The sequence below is a fragment of the Malurus melanocephalus genome, unplaced genomic scaffold (assembly GCF_030028575.1).
Source record: "Malurus melanocephalus ecotype Western Australia unplaced genomic scaffold, MMel_1.1 scaffold_77, whole genome shotgun sequence".
NCBI classification, from domain to species: domain Eukaryota; kingdom Metazoa; phylum Chordata; class Aves; order Passeriformes; family Maluridae; genus Malurus; species Malurus melanocephalus.
Genome location: NW_026623309.1, coordinates 93,714 through 110,551, shown reverse-complemented (window position 1 = coordinate 110,551; position 16,838 = coordinate 93,714). Strand labels below are relative to the sequence as shown.

The 16,838-nt window shown below is 39.9% G+C and overlaps 1 protein-coding gene across 1 annotated transcript in view; it reads left to right on the top strand.

Moving 5' to 3' along the window:
• Positions 1–16,838, top strand: part of USP7 (ubiquitin specific peptidase 7) — a 67,837-nt gene that overhangs the window by 14,195 nt on the left and 36,804 nt on the right. Inside the window, exon 2 of the mRNA XM_057367264.1 lies at positions 16,129–16,233. Coding sequence (XP_057223247.1) covers positions 16,129–16,233 — 105 coding nt within the window. The remainder of the gene's footprint in view (positions 1–16,128; positions 16,234–16,838) is intronic.

Genomic DNA, 16,838 nt, shown 5'->3' with positions numbered 1-16,838 from the left:
GTATGATGGCACAAACAATAGCAAAAGCTAAAACCAGGTGCCTGTAAGTTAACTGAAAGGTGTTTGTCTTTGTTCTGGGGTCATTTATTGTGTGTCAGTACTTTGAAGTAAATATTTTAATTTTCAAAGAAGAGAGGGTGGCATTTGGAGTGTTTTGTACGATGAAGGAATACCTTTTCATCTTTCACTGTGTAACCCAGCAGTAGTGGATGTGGTACTTTTTTCCCCTGTGTGCAGCCTGCTCCTTGGGGTATGTTTCCTCTCTCCTACCATACAGCTGCAGTTGGCTTAAGTGCCACGGCCTTGCCTTGAGGAGGGCAGTGTGGGGTGAGCCTACAGCTTGATAAAAGTTTTTGGACAAAATCTCAGAGATCTTTAGCATCCTACAGATTATCATCTGGATGTTTAGTGAAATCTCTTGTTTACCCAGACTATCCAAGCCAAAGTGAGACAGAGATGTATTCACCTTATCCGCTTGTCTGTGGTTCTCTCTTTTTGGTCTTGAGGGGTTTCTTTGATCTCAAAGTGTGCTGAAAACGCATCAATAATAAAACATCCACAGGGGCAGTRGAATACCTGAGTTTGGCCCTATGAATTAGAGCCAATCAAACCATGTATGTTTATTTTAACATTTTTATGGTCGAAGGATGTAATTGGGGAGAGAGGTACATCTGCTAGGTAAAAATCTAGACAATGTATTGTGTCTGATGGGGTTTGTGAACAAGCTTAAACAGGTAAAGAGTCTCCTGTTACATGTACACAGATAAATTTCCTGTTGTGTAGTTTATGCCAGTGCTGTGTTACCACCCAGATAAACACAGCACTGTTGCTTGTAGCCACCTGGTTTCTGTAGGTAAAATAACTGAATGTTGTTTCAAAGGGTCGGTTGGGTTCTTTTGCTGCATTGAGTGCTGTGCCTCAGAAAGCAGCTTCTCCTCCCTGATAACCTCCAGCAAAATAACCACTAAAGTAACCATTCTCTTTTCAGTCCGTGTCTATTTATCTTCTCTTTTTAAAAAATTGTCTTWTATAGCTCTTCTTACTCTTTATTGMAAAGGGAYAGTGTGTCTCTTCCCTTCTTTCAWAAAAAGAGTTTCCCCTTCCGGAAGGGATAACAGTTGCAGTTAAATTATTGCTCTCTCTAGTAGTTCTTAAATCCTGGTCTAATTCTGACTTTTGCCAGTAACATCTGGATCTTGTTTCAGGTTTAGGTCAGACCTGACTGTAATGGCATTTAAATTGGAATGCTCTGCTTCAGTTTGGTCAGTTTAATGAAGAAAAGAACTAGTGACTTTTGAATGAAATACCCACACATAATGCACATTAATTGCAGATACTTTTTTTATATGTACTTCTATTTCTTCAGCAAGATCTCTTAAATGGTCTTCTCTGTTTCTGAAAGAGGAAACATCCTTACTGCTTCTTAATTGAATTTTTTGTGAAAAATGTCTGGAGCTGAGGAAGTGCCAGGAATTACATACTAGACAGTTTGTGGTGTACCTCTGTGTTTGGATTTATTTTTCTCTCCTCTCCTGTGACCACTGCCATGTGCTATCCCATGCTCACAGCCTTTCAAGAAAAACAGCAGTTTTAAAGTAATGGAAAAGTAGTCCAGGAAAAAGAGAGTGGATCCAGTAGTGGGGAGGACTGACAAAAATAAATCTGCTTTTGTATGCTCCAGGGGTGCACTCCAAACAGTGAGAGCATTTGTGGGGTAAAAGTTGTAGCAGCAAATGTGAATGGATTAACTTAGAGAAGAAGAAACGAGAGTACTGAGGGTTTCCGTCCCAGCTGTGTGAGGTTGTAGTGGCTGATGATGACACAGACCACAAATGCTGCTTTATTAGAGAAAAAAATAGAGGGTGTGGAGTAAACTTAAGGGACTTTGGGTTTTCCTGAGACAAAGGAAGAATCATTCATCATCAATAGAATAAGGAATTGGAGATACAGCTTAATCTGGTGGTGGTGTTTATACCAGCTTCTAGCCAGAGGCAAAGCAGGAAGGCAGTAATTAATTTTGGAAGTCCTCAAAATTTGCTTCAGATGAGTGGCACMAGCAGTGGAGCGAAAATAGAAGTAGTTGGGAAGATTTACCAGAAAGAATAGAGTATTGAGATTGGGAGTGTATTTCTGGAATTAGGGTGTTCTGCAAAGCATAAGAAAGATGTAATTCACTGAGTGACACGCAGTAGTCAGCTGTCCTAAAATGCATTTTCAAGTCTGTTTTGTTGCCTTTATGTTCTAAGAATAGTTGACCAGAAAGCTATTGAGCTAGTGTCTGAGGATTTGGCTCATGAAACAAAAAATAAATGTAATATGTAGTAAGAAAGTAAATATGCAACAAACGTGACCAGWGAAGTACAATTTCCTCTTTAGAATGCATTTCTGATGAAAAAGWTGCTAATTATAACTGCTGCCACATGTGAAGTAGCTGATTTTCCAAAGAGAAAAAAGAATTTTGRCCAACTTGTTTTGTCTCCCTTTACAGGGGAAAACTAATTTGGGTGATTATTTGGGATTGTGGCACAACAGGACATTATTGAGAGCMCTGAAATATCCCATATCCCCACCATATACARTCAACTCCATCAGAAGCATTATTATCYCTCCACCCCTGCCATTTGGTTGCTCTGTGAAATGCAATCTAAATTACATAGGTGTGAGGTCTCCTTTCTTGAATGCATCTCTCAAAATTCTGTTTCTGAAATTGTTGTTTGCATAAACCATGTAGATTTGAAGTTTGCAGCTGCCRRTGTTACTGTATGAACTGTACAGGRTTCAAGAAGCTCTGTCTGTGATAAAGATTAGTTCTAAAAGATTGCTGGTTTAGAGGTGTTCCAGTGTTTGTCAGTAGGTTCTTTTTTATTCTCGTTGTATAACRAGTTGCTTGGGTTTGGAGATCTGAATTTAACTGTTCACAGCTAATGTGCCTGTGGAGAAGTACACAGCATTTTCTTTGCCTCATGGATTTCAGTGTGCTTGTGTTAGGATTTGGAAGAGCAAGTTAGCCTCAAAATCTGTATATGGCTGGCTCTGTATGCTGTTTTCTCTAGAATACAAAGTATAACTTCATTTCTGATTGTGATTGCTTAACTAATAGGCCTGGGGAAGTAGGGACTTGGTTCCACGGTCCCATGGCAGCCTGTTTAGTACCAGAACAGCTGGTTGGCTATTTAACACTGAATAGTTAAAACAGGAAAAGCTTTTTTAGTCACTTAAAAGTTTTCTTTTGTTTTCACTAAGAAAAGAATGTGACTTAAAATTGCTGACAAAGAAAAAGTGATAAAAWTGTCAGCGGAGTGCTTAACTGAGGATTAAAAAGTTCCCATTCTGCATTCTTTTAAGAATTCCTCGGTAGATAGTGGAGACTGACACTCAAGATTCCATACAAAACAGTTTTTCGGCTGTGTTACTTGTTTGAAGAAAGTTGTTCTCCATGTAGACAGYATTAAATAATTAACACTGTTTAGTGCTAATTTTGGTGTCTGCTAGCATTTGGATGTTTTYGGTACAGTAACTTTCATCTTCAAAGCACTAAAGTGAAGCTGATCTTCAGAACATTTTACAACAATAATCAGCCCTGTCTCAGAGCCTAAATAATTATTCTTCTACATTAACACTTGGGGGTAGAAAGGTTGATGTCAGAATGGAAAGGGAAAATGAAGTTTAAATCTTAGTCAAAAGTGAATGCTGAAGAAAGCTTAAACTGCTTTGGGATTTAATGGTTTTGTTGTAGAGACTGAGGAAAACTTCTTGTTCAGTCCTCTGTTAAGGTTTTTAAAATTACTTTAATCATGGCTAGTGTTCATGCTACAAAGTAGGAGAAGGCAACCTGGCAGATGATTCAGTAGATTAAGGCTTGCCAGAAATTTAATGGCTAGGGTTTCTTGGGAGTATCTGGACCCCAAAATCTTCATGGAGACTCCAGTCAAACTGGGGACACTGATGTAGGGAAGGGGATTTCCAAATAGGAACAGGATGGGGTAAACCACCCCACAGTCTCTGCCCCTGGGGTGCCAGCCCTGAGCCTTTTGTGTGTTTGAGGCAGGGGCATCACCAGATTCCCATCCCAGCTGGGCACCCGTTCCACGCACACTCATTCTCTGCTTGTCCTCTTCGGTCAGTGAAGGTTTTGTAGAACATGGGACAGTGCTAAGCAGATGAGGCTGGAAAACTGAGCTTATTAAGGAACATCCTCAAAAGCTCCTGGGAACCGTGTCTTTCAGGAATTAGAAAACTGGTGGAGAATAGAACTCTGAAATCTGTGTCTTAAAGAACAAGAAAGCAGCTTCTTTTCYAGATCATCCCATTTGAAAAAAGGAATGTTTCTTGTTTTGCTCATTTTGCAGTTGTTAATTTTAGATGAGAGCGTAATTACTTCTTGTTAATTACATTGAAAACAAATGTTAAACCAAAGTGTAGATTTTTTTTTCTTAATAGGACTCTCTTAAAAATCATAGTTTACTATTACACTTGAAAGGTATATGTTACTAACCATAAACTGAATTTCAGTAGAAAATAATGATTTTGTCAGCAGTGCTCCTTGTATGGCTGGCAGGAAGCAGTAAATGTTCCTGTGTTACCAGGCCGTGCACGTGTGCATGTGGATCAGTTCACATAAAGGACTTAACGAAACAACCCCAAACCTCAGGCCTTGAATGGTTTAATTGTTGTTGTCGTTTTCCCCACGGTTAATCTACACTTGTAAAAGCGACCCTGACGTGAGGTTAGGATTTATCAGCACCGGKCACCCCACGCTAATTGGTTCAGCTCTGCACTTCACTGCCACAGCACTTCAGAGGCTCCTCGGAGCATTCCCTGCTCAAAGCAGGAGCAATCTCACCTGTGGAATCTCAGAACACTGATCCTGCTCCCAGGATTCTCACCTGTGGAATCTCAGAACACTGATCCCAGCCAACACCACCTGAACGCTGATCCACAACTGGGAATGTTTTTCCTGAAGTGGAAGAGAAGCATGACTCGGGCCTGCTCTTAGTGCCATATACTCTGGCAATAAGCATTTTTTTTCTACAGTGAAGTTTTACATGTTCTTCAAAACTGTTTTCAGTCAGATATTTCGGTTTTTGTGTTTTTTTTAAACTTCAGGCTAGTAACAGTTTTCTTTTTTTGTAGAATGTTCAAAAGTTTCTTATGGAAACCCTGAATATTTGCATAAGATTAGCCACCCTGGGTTGAGCAGAAGTCGTTTAACCTGGTGTGCTGAGGTCTGTCAGTGGCAGATGCTGGTGTTRAACATGAGTGCAGGGAGGGATGGCGAGTTCCCTTCCCTGCTGTGCACACCCCGAGGGTGTCTGAGCCTGGCCACGCTGCCTCTACCTTTCACTGCTCCTCATAGAATCTTCCATTCACTGCATCGCCTTTGGAAGTGAACAGGGAATAATAAATGCTTTGTGTAAGTTCACTGTGCTGCTGCATCTSGAACACTGAGTGCAGCCTGGTTAACAGCCTTGCTTCCCTCCTCCATCTTGAAAAGGTACAGGGGAAGTAAAGAAGTTACAACAAGGAAAATAAAGATGGTACAAGGTATCAAATGGCTGTTTAGCAGTATTGACTAAATCGACTATAGGAAGGGTCCTGGATTACTGAGGGAAGACATACTGAAAGAATAGAGAGCAGATTTTGTTCCTTTAAACTCGCATTCTGGTAATTTAGTATAAAGCCCCTTGTGTATTATTATTATTAGTAGAAATTGCTGTTTCCTCTCCCCAGTCATGAAGAAGCCAAACCAGCACACGACAGGCTTGATTTACAGTTCTTCTGTGCAAACAATATCTTCGTGCTTCCATGTTATGTTTTTAAATTTCAGATTGCTCTACTGTAGTACTCGGTGCACTGTGCTGATCAGAGCCCATAGTGGTGGTTCATTGCAGAAGCCAGCACCTCAAGAACAACATAGTCAGATACTGCCTGTGCTTCTGAGATCTTCCAGTTGTGCATCCCAGCTGGGGAGTGCGTGCAGCGGCATGGCAGAGATCACCACTCTTTGTYCTCAGGGACACAGCTTTGGCATTTTTCTAGATATGCCATAGGACTACCAGAACAAGTTTGGAGATGCTTTGGCCTGTGATTTCWGGCTGCTTTGCTGTAACAGCCACTTCTGAAACACATTGCATAGTTATCCTCAAAGGARTACTTTCTTGTGAGCATATTTGATTTCTGCTCCTTTATTATGCAGCAAAGAAATCTGGATTTAAGCTTGTTTGTGTTGTCATTTGAGAAGGAAATACAATTAACTGTGTTTGCTTGCTTTTCACAGTTGAATACAGTTTTTAATGTTATTTTCCTGAATCTGATTTATTTGCCTTTCCCTCTTCTCGCCAAAGCCTAGTCTATGAACTACTATGTACCTGTAACCAYTGAGTCAGATTCCTGTGAACCTGCTTTACATGCCTATCTGTTTCTTTGCATAGCAGGAAGCATAAGGAAGAAGAAGTAAAACAAGATCAGTGTTAGTAAATCTCCTGTAATAAGGGAAGACCTTTAAAAGCATTACTGAAAATAACAGGAAGAAGTGCTGGAGGTTTTACATTTCTAAATGTGAGGTTTCTGGGCACATTCCACGGCTTCCATGGCTTGRAGTGATCTTTTCTGTTTAAAGGTAAATTAAAGGATGGGGCTAAAGTAGGCAGTTTGTATTTTTTCATCCTGGTGTCTATAAAATTAATTCCAGTGCAAATCCATATTATTATCCAGTGTTGTTCTCTACTAGGAAATGATTTTTTCTTTTAAACTTTAACATGCACAGATCAATAGTGTTTAACAGTTTAAAAATACATCACTATTACGCAGATACATTCAAGCTAACTTTCTGTGCTACTGCTAGTGCGAGCAAACCTCAGTGCTTCAAGGCTGAGTTCAGGAGTGAGCAGTGCAATTAGCATTTGCTGTAAGGATGAAGCTGGTCTCAAAACAGAATTGCAGAATCTGAAATAGTGATGAATAATATTTTGAGTCTGTAGCAGAGTAACTGCGCAGAAGCAGTGTACCTTCAGAGCTAGTTTGGGCAAGTGTGTGTGTGATCATACCCATGTAAGGCAATGTTTTATGCTACTGGTAAATGTGCAAAATCTTTCTGCTGCTTAAGCATATCGTGAGTGCTCAGTTATAGAATTTAATTAAATAGATACACCCCAAGACTTTCTGAGACTGTGGATTGTACTCCAAAATGATACAGAAACAAGTTCTGAAAATTGGTGTTTGAGTAATAGAAATTGTCCTGGTCCAGGTGGTGGAGAAGTGTGTTTTTCTGGACTTCCACAAAGAAGGAGGGAAGTGCAAGCAGGAGCTGAATCATCAATTCCATAATGTGCTGATATTATTATCCAAATATACTCATTTTAATTGTCTGTCTTAAGCACACCAAGAACATGTCCACAGCACTGTAGCATGCTGGTTGTAGTGTCACACGAACATAAATGCTCTGTGGCCCTTGGTCTGCCCTGGCTCCAGCTGAGAGTGCATCCTTTTCTTTGTCAGAACTTCATTTTTCCTATGAAAAAATCATCTCTGGTGGTGCCACAGATGGTAGCCTTTGTTGTTGCAATAGARAAGGCCATTACTCAGTAGAGCAGTAAAACATAAAGAGGGGTGTGACACTGGAAAAACACATTGTTTAGGGTGTGTTTGGTAGGTTGGGACCGGGTGCCCGATCTGCAGCAGAGATGTAATCACGCTGCCATCTCTGGAATGTGCAGAGACAAGACGTGACGAGTTGGGGTGGTTGCTTCTGTAGCCTTGCTGCTCTAGATACAGCAAGGAGAAGGTAGAGCAAGTCCAGGAGCTGCTGCCATAATGGGTCATGACACTTCTGATGTTTCAGCCTTTCCTGATCATGGGAGAAAATAATTTATCTTGTCAACTGTTCTAGTTACTGGTTTTTTGAGTATTACAGGGTAGCCAGAAGCAGTGTTCCTGCCTTCCTTCCTGATCTGATAGTTTTCTAGAAGCATAGCCTATGCTAAAAAATCTCTTCAAACTAAGGAAAGGAACTGTGAAAGATTTTTCAGCAGACCTTCTCTTGTCCTGATGACTGTCAAGWGGTTGTGACACTGTATCATTCATAAAACCAGGATAGTGAGACAGGCAGATTGGTATCTTCTGATAAATAATTTCACTGTATTGAAGGAAAACTCATGCCAGTGCTGCTGTCTACCTGAGTTATTAAACACCTGGGGCTTAATAAGCATTTGAAAAGTTMCTTGAAGTGGGAAGGCTGCCTATACACACTCCTTCCCCAAAAGCATGAAGTTGTAAATTTGTAGGATAATTTTACAGATGTGTTGTTAGTGTCCAAACTGAACTCTGGTTCATGCAGTCTTTCATCTCAMACTGAATTATTCATAAAGCAAAGGATTAAACTGCTGAAAGGTATTTTAGTCGCTGTTGATTGTAGTAAATTTTTGGGGTGACTTCTCCAATTGCAGTTTTAAAGTCGACTGAGTAATTGTATTAATATTCTAAATGGTTTTTATGGATCATTAGGAAATTAAGACTACTTCTATCTTYGAAGACCAGCAGGTAAATGAGTTCCTGCAGTAAACTGCTTAGTTTTGGAGTGGGTTCTGCATAGGCTATTTGTCTATCCACAAAGTTACATTGTACCTCCCGTTTATTTTCCCATGAAGATAACTGTATCAGTGGGATGAAGCTTCTGATACTATTTACCTTACAGACTGGTATGGTTCATGCATGTTGTTCATTTTTCAGGGGCTTCTTAGAATGTAACTGCTTTGTTTTATCTAAGAATAGARTAATCATGTAATCTATTAATACAGTTTTGTTCCCATCCATCAGTTACATTGGCACAATTAAAAACCAGTCTGGCCATCCTGTGCTTCGTCAAAATGGCCCATTTGGCTGGGCAGACCCAGTGATGGGAATGCAAGGCAGCAGCAATATGATGATTGATCAGTGYAATAAGTGGTGGCTGCAGTGTTGTTACTGTCTGTCTAGTCATTGCTACATATTCTGTAGGCATGGCAGGGATGAGTCTGCTTCCAGGAAGTTGTCCCATCCCAGTTCTTCATTTGCTGTCTTGTGTAACATCATCTCCTTCCGTGGGAGATTTGCAATTCCCAGTCAATAATGCAATAATTACTTATTTCAGATGACAATTAGAGAGTAAGAGACTTACATATAATACTGTTTCCTTTTTAAAGATTTAACATTGGCTACTTGCTCTTTAGTAAATAAATGTCTTTTCTCCTTTCTTTCTGAATGTATTAAGGCAAATTTTGAAAGCATTGAAGATTCTAAAACCTTGTTTCCCTAGCTGGAAGTCTGCTGGCTTCCTATGCCCCTAATGCCTTCCTCCCGTGGTCTGTAAGCTTGGCTTTTGTCTCCTGGTACTTCCCTAGAAGCTTTTTCCCCTTAAGACTTAGTTATTTCATGACTTCATGACTTTATTGTAAAGTGCATACATTTCTACATACACCTTTTGGCACTAGATCAAGTAATAAACCATGAAGAAAGAAAAATAATAAGTGAAACCGAAGCAAATTACCCCCTATTTTGCTAATGGGAGAATTAACTTTTAACTGCTAAGACAAATGACATCATATTTACAAGTCACAGAAACATCTGTGACAGAAGTTTTCTACATCATGATCCATAGGATCATGGGGGTTTGTGTAGTTCCCTTTCCCCTCCTTCCATTCTACTGGCCAAATATTCAGTCTCTGTTACTGTTTCATACCTTTGAAATATTTTAGGTGAATTGCTTTATTTTTGGATGCCTTTTGAAAGGCAGCCGCAGTATCGAAGTTGCTTGATACCTCTTCAGATTTTTCATTATAGCAACCTAGGACTGTCTTGGAAAAAATGAAACTGTAGAACGCTTTTCATTTAATTCCTTTTCTCTCGAGACCCTTTGTGCAGTAAGTGGTGTTTGTATTCTAACTGCAGGTAGGGATTAGAGGCCAAATAGTTTCTCTTACTTTTGAAAAGCTGACTTCTTTCTGAGCAAGTGAGGGGAAATTTTTGCTTTGAACACCTCTGGTAGTTCAAAGATTGACTACTCTAAATGAATTCCATTCAGATCATGGAGTTGGGAGCTTGTTTGGCTTATTTTGGTGTGTGTGGTTGTTTTGGTTTTATTTTTTTGGTTGGGATGTTTGTTTGTTTTGATTGGTTGGTTTTTGAGTGTTCTTTTTAAACCTTGCCTTCTGGGGGTATTGGCTATTCATCTGGCTTTCAGAGCAATGGTTTCCAGACTTCTGGAGGAGCAAGCTGCTGGATCCCACAAGTTTTCTTGTGAGCTGTTACAGCCACATAGAAAAACAGTTCCACTGGAGTGCCGGCTTTACAGGCATGGTCTGGGCTGTCTTTGCTGCAGAGTTGTGAACTAAAGTGTTGGCGTTGTTTATTCCAGCTCAAGGCAGGTATTTGTTCATCATCATCATCTTATSTAATTACTGTACATTTTTTGTTTTCAAGAAGGAATATTCTTGCCTTCTGTTGGAGTCTCTTTAGTGTCCTGTTTCTATCACCACAGTCTGGTAACTGCTGTGGAAAGCACACCATTTACTGCTTGCATTAGGAATTTCTCAGTTGCGTATTTTGATATGCTGCCCAATAGCTACAATAGCAAGGGTCAGTTTGGTGGCTAAAGAGGTGATACTTATTATAGCACTTGAAATCACAGAATGTTTATTCATTATGGTTTCTAGCTGTGGTGATTTCTTAACTTAAAAAAAAAGAAGTGTGCTATTATCCATGTCAGACTGCTATTCTGAATTATGCACTGAAGTAAACTTTTAGATGTTGATTTATTTAAAATACTGATGCATTTAGGAAAAAAAAAAAAAACAAACCAACAAAACCAAAACTTGTGAAGATATCATAGTTTGTTCCATAATTGAAGAGATGTTTTGTAGTGAGTGCAGAGGACCATGACTCTGCTGGGCTGCCCTGGGGGGTGTGACGTCTTTGAGTCCTGACACTAGAGCTGTGTCGAGCATGCAGTGGGATATCATWGATGCTGATGTAGGTTGACTGCTACAGCATGGACTTTGCTCATTTGCATTCTCTGCCTTTATTCTTATCTCCTGACACCTTATATTTTTGCTCAGTAAGTCCTTTTCTTAGTGCTTACTGCAGGTTCACTCATCACCTGGAATTCATGCACACACACGCATAGACACATAAACACATACACATCCCTTTATCATATCTGCATAGAGTGTTGTATTTGTATTTAAAAGAGAAAAAGGCCCTTCGAAAACTTTGATGAAGGCTTTAATTCTGGAATGMCAATTTAGTCCAGCAGAAGAGGAGAAAGTCGTGTTTTTCTGCTTTCCCCCACTAAAAACAAAMCCCTGGATATGAAAGTTCCTAGTATTCCTCAAGCTGCTGCCAGCAGTGAATGACTGACTCCCATCAGGCTACTGCTGCTGCCCTTGGTGCAACTCCCTGCTCATWTCTGGGAGTGCTGTGGCATTGCTGCATGGAGGGCTGTGCAAACTGTCTGCAGGGACTGTAAAAGCCCTCGGCCCCAGTGATTTCCAGTGTGAGGCGGATATGTGTGATAACTGTAACCAAGTTTTTAGTATCACTATTACTCCTCCGCTGTGGTCTCCTTAACCTCAAAAGGAAACAAATGTTTCATAACCTGCTGCAGAGACATCTTCAGTTTCTCCTCTGTGGCTGCCAGCTCCAAGAGCTAATGACAAACATTATAGCTAATCTTTCAGACTTTGACTATTTGCTGTGATGTGAGTCATGACAAAGCTAGTAAAGTCATAGCCGCCGTCATCATTGTTAAAATAGAGGCAGTTTGTGCCGTAGTGGAATTGCTGCGATTGTGGAGTCATTCTGTAGCTTCTGTCCACACGTGACTGCAAGCACGTGTTTATTCTGAGCAACGTGTCCTGCAGCTCAGGGGCAGAGCACGCTGCAGTGCTCCTGCCTTGGAACAGGATTTAAATTACGCCAGCAGCCGCGCAAACTTAACAAAATCTTTTCCACTTTCTCATCAATAGGAAAAAAAATATGGCAAACTTTGAGATTCCTTCCTTGTAGATTTGAATTGTTGTGAACAGTAGAACAGAGCTATTTTCTTTCAGTGGCACTCRAGTTCATATTATTAAACAGGCAGAATCCACCTGAACAGCTTTTTTGAATACAGTTGCTTTTTTTTTAAAAATCACTGGTGCTATTTTAGTTTTGATTGCGTAACAGTGCGAGTATTTGAATATGATAATGTTGAGTTCATAGTCCATAACAAGCAGGTGGTTTGGTTTTTTTTTATACAGACCTTCTGTAAAGTCTGCCACTACATGGCAAGTTTGCAGTTTCAGAGAACTTAGTTGGGTTTTTTCCTTCTCTCCCCTGCTTTCCCCTGCAGCAATTGCCACAACTATTTTGCTTTCAAGCTTTCATCTCAACACTTCAGTGACAGACTTAGTTAATGAGCGATGAGAAGTGTGCACCTGCAGAGTCATTTATATATAATCCAGTAATTTGTCTGTATAAGGTGACTGACACTTCTTACCAGCTTCCCAAACAGTGGTGTCATATTCCAGTTTTGTTCCAGTTGCATATCTCAGTGTTAAGAATTATTTCAGCATTCAGGATGTTTCAGTAAATAAGTGAAAGCTCTTTTTTTTTTTTGCACAAACTCACTAATATCTGAAAGGTCTCTTCTTGGAAGTTGTCATGACCTCCAAACTCTGAGACACCCTTTAAACTCTTCAAGATTTATTTTTCATTTGTAACACAGTGGCATAGACAGAGAGAAAATGGTGCGTGATGTTGAAAGTTCAAGAAGAAATGGTCATCACTATATTTCATGTTGTGTTTGCATTCCTTTTTGTAACAAAAGAATATCTACAAAGGTTCATGTATTGCATTTTGAGGAGGTAGAAAATAAATGCCTACAAAACAGTCTTAGTGTCTACAGTTTTGCTGTTGAAAGCTGCATTTATTTATTATTTTGCAGTAATGTATTTAAAGAGTTAAAAATATTTCGTATTCATAAGGTCGCTTTGTTGTGATACTTTCTTAATTGATGTGGTTTATGTTAACTTTCAGTTGATTCATAGACTGTATCTCAAATTATTCCAGGGAGATGATTAAAACTGGGTATTCTGGTCTGGGAATGGACAGATGAGATGACTGGAGTGGTGTTGACACACTGTGGTTTAAGCTGCATTAAAAACAGCAGTGTATTAAGTAGTATGTTTGCTAGGAAGGTTTTCCCAGCCAGTGTCGACAGGTATTTTTTCTCTTTCTTAATCCTGTAATGTATAATTTGAATAAGTCTTTGGCATTGCCTCTGCTTGAGGCAAAGGAAAACATGTTTCTTAATTAAATCTTGGTATGATTTTACGATTCTTTCCTATGARCTCTTAYGGACAAGAGAGGAAAACACAAATTMCWGATTTCCARTGCTCTAGTAGAAAATATATTTTGTCATACTGCTTGTTAGTACATCTGTTGAAGAGGGATTGTGTTTTGTTTGTGTAAAGGATTAGTTGGAACTTTATTAGCAGTTAAAAAGCTTCCTTTGCTTACAGAAGCCAAAAACATTGACYAGTGTTATCTAGTTTCCATATCTGAAAGCTCTATCACAAACTCKGTGTCCATATATGTCAGAAGAAGCAGCAGGGGCATTCATCATGATTYATTTGTCTTATCACTAAACAGTATCTCTCAGAAGCTATCTCWGTTAAGTTGATTGCTTTTGCTATGATCTCCAGTTACTCATACTTTTGGGGAATGTACAGCAGTGTTTCATAGAATGCTCTTTATTTTCTTAGTTGAGGACAGTTCTTTTCCCATGAAATATGGTGTCAACATTTCAATTCCCGGTTAAAAGAAAACRTTGGATGAGCTTTTAGTGAAGAATTGAACTATTCCTCAGGTGTTTGTTTCAGTTGTTTCTCTAYACCAAGTTGCACTGAGGATAACTGTAGAAAGATAAATAATTTTAAAAAATAATTTAGTGTAAACAGTTGTTGCATTTTGAGAACATGTTGTATGCTTCTAGATAGCAGTAACCCAGAGGACAGCTTTCTGTTTAGACCAGCATGTGCTGTTAAAAAGCTTGAAAAAGCAGGCGGGAAAGGCAGGATGTGAAAATGAAATTGGAGGTCTTTCCTTCTCATTTGATTTTTGTCATTTTTCCTGCTCTTGAGTTGCAGGGGTTCCAACCTGTCCCCCAGTAATTTTGTTGTGGTAAATCTTTACTTTGACTTGCTGTTCTACTGCAGTGCTGCCAGTGCCAGTTGCTGCTCCTGGGGCCCCTGAGGCTCTACCACACCTGAACCAGTCTTCTGCAAASCTTTTTCTTACAAAATCAAAACTTTTAAGTCATTCTTGGTTTTGCTTTTGTTTTAAAACAGAGAATTTAGGAAAGCACACGTGTTGCTGTGGGTTCTGCACACAGTGTTTCCCAGCACCCTTTCACTGGTGCCTCAGTGAGATCTGCTGCRCCCTAATAAGCTTCCACAAGCCGTGTGTGAGCATTAAGTTGGTGATCTACTGTAGCTCTAATCCAGAAGTAAGTCTCTAACCTGAGCTGTTTCTGTCGTGCTGAGGGCAGAGGTTACTACTTGTGCGGATTTACTGGGAGAGTAAACAATCAGGAGTGCTGGTGTGAAAGTACCTTCCTGTGTGCTGTGAATTGGAATGAGGCTGCAGAAGCGCGCTGTGCTGTGCGGACAGGGAGGACTCTGAAGCGCCTGGTGACTGAGCCCACTGCGCTTCTCCCGGGCTCATCCTACCTTTGGTGAGAGCTCCGTGGCTTTTGAAAGACTCGGGAGGTGATCACACAGCCATTCCTGTTGTCGCTTGTGTTTGTCCCTTTYGCCCGGGAGAAGTTCAGCTGCAGTCTGGTAGAAGGCAAGTGGCCAGGCTRGTTGGCAGTGCTTGCAAACAGCCTGGCATCCCGATCCATCCCGTGTGGAGCTCGGAGCCGGAGCGGGGGGAGCTCGGCAGGGCCGGTGCTGAGGGCGCCTCTGTCCAGGGTGCTGACAGCGGAGGGCACGGCCGGCCTGCACTGCCGGGGCTGCCTTCGTGCTGTGTCCCTTGGGAACGGTTTCCATCCTGTGGGCCAGGTTACCTGCACCCCCAGCAGTTCATACAGGCAGTAACTTGTGTGTAGATTCTGAGTAAAAAGCTGTTCCTGGTTACACAAATCGGTGACCTTGGGGCTTTTGAGGGGTAGTGGAATATATAAGTTAATAGCACAACTTGTATAGCAATGAGAAACTCATCAGACCCTTTAAATTAGAATGTCTTTTAAGTAGTGCTTGTCCTTGAGATGGTTGCAAGGGCTTATAAGTTTAACAGTTTGRTGATAAAACCCAGTTTCATTTGTTTAAGAATATATCCACTTCCTTGTAATCATGCTGAAACTTTCCACTGGCTTTTGGTGTGGAAGCAATGGAAGGCGGTGTTATTCAGTTGTTGGAGGAATCAGGAAGGTGCTTGTTCAATCAAAACAATGCATCTTGGAAATGGTGGGGTTTCAGTTCATTGAGTTGTCTCATATCTCTTGGTTTAGTGGTATTTACATACGTAATGGCCACTGTAGCAAAACTTAATGGCARTGATGGCTAGAAACTGGAAAATGTTATATCTAAAATGTTCCTTGATCCCAAAGGATTTCCTTTCCAATTTTCCCCAAGTAAGATTTAGATCTTACTWTTACATTTGATTAGAAGTTTATGTTTTTTCTTAAAAAATGAGTAASACTGAAGAGGTCTTAAAGTAACTTGTTTAGTTTAGAAAGTCTGGTATTAGAAACTTGTATCTGTGTAAAAATGTAGAACACCAGAAAAARTAATTAACAGGTTTTTATTTAATGAGATTTGATTRTGAGATGATGATTGTAAAGCCGTTTGGCTTTAGCAATCAGTTATGTTCTTTGTATTYTACATTTAATGTGGACTTTTTTCTTCATCCATAAATATTCACCTGTTTGAGGAATTTTTGTTAGACACATACTCGTACAGTCATTGTGTGATAATTTGAGTAAGCATTGTTCTGTGCAAGTTTGCCCCATTTCTGTGTCTCATAAGCACTATCTGAGACAAAAATATTAATTTCTGGTTATTAATTAATTATYAATTACCTGATTACTTTTTATGTACTTTTTTGTCTTAGCTGGAGATACAGATGATCCTCCAAGAATCACTCAAAATCCTGTCATTAATGGGAACGTAGCGATGGCTGACGGACATAACAACACTGAAGAAGACATGGAAGATGGTAAGTAAATATTTGAGAAATACRTGGGTTTTTTTGTCTTCTTTATTTCTATGATTTTGAGGAGAAAATGATCCATATCTTACCTGTGTCCTCTGAACTGTAGCTCATTAAAAAAATGAATCTGTCTGTGGTTATGGCTGCTGGTTTTCTGTGTAGGCATCCTTTTGACATAGCTGTACAATAGGATTAGACTTCTGAGGGCTTGGGAATTTTTTATGTACTCTTTCTAGGTACTCATTTAAAAATTGCTGAAAGTGCTACTGTCCATTGTTATGTTTTGTGATACAGCTCTTCAAAGGTGCTGCAGCTGGGCTTTGYTGAATAGTAATTTTATCAGTTATGCAATTCCTTCAGGGTGTTCAGAATCCTTATCTGTCCTGCTCTCTTGTCAGGTGGCAGCTGTGCTCTGGTTTTGTCTTTGTGTGGGAAGTCAGTGGTAACTGTTCTGTTGATGACCATCTTTTGCCCTCAGTTCTGATGCCCAATTTTACTTGCAAAAGCAAAGGAAGAATTATTTATTAATGTCCTATTAATAAAAGGGGACGTGTTAATGAAATCCTTTTCTTGGACCATTAAATGAAAATAAGGGTGTACCGTTTCTTCTG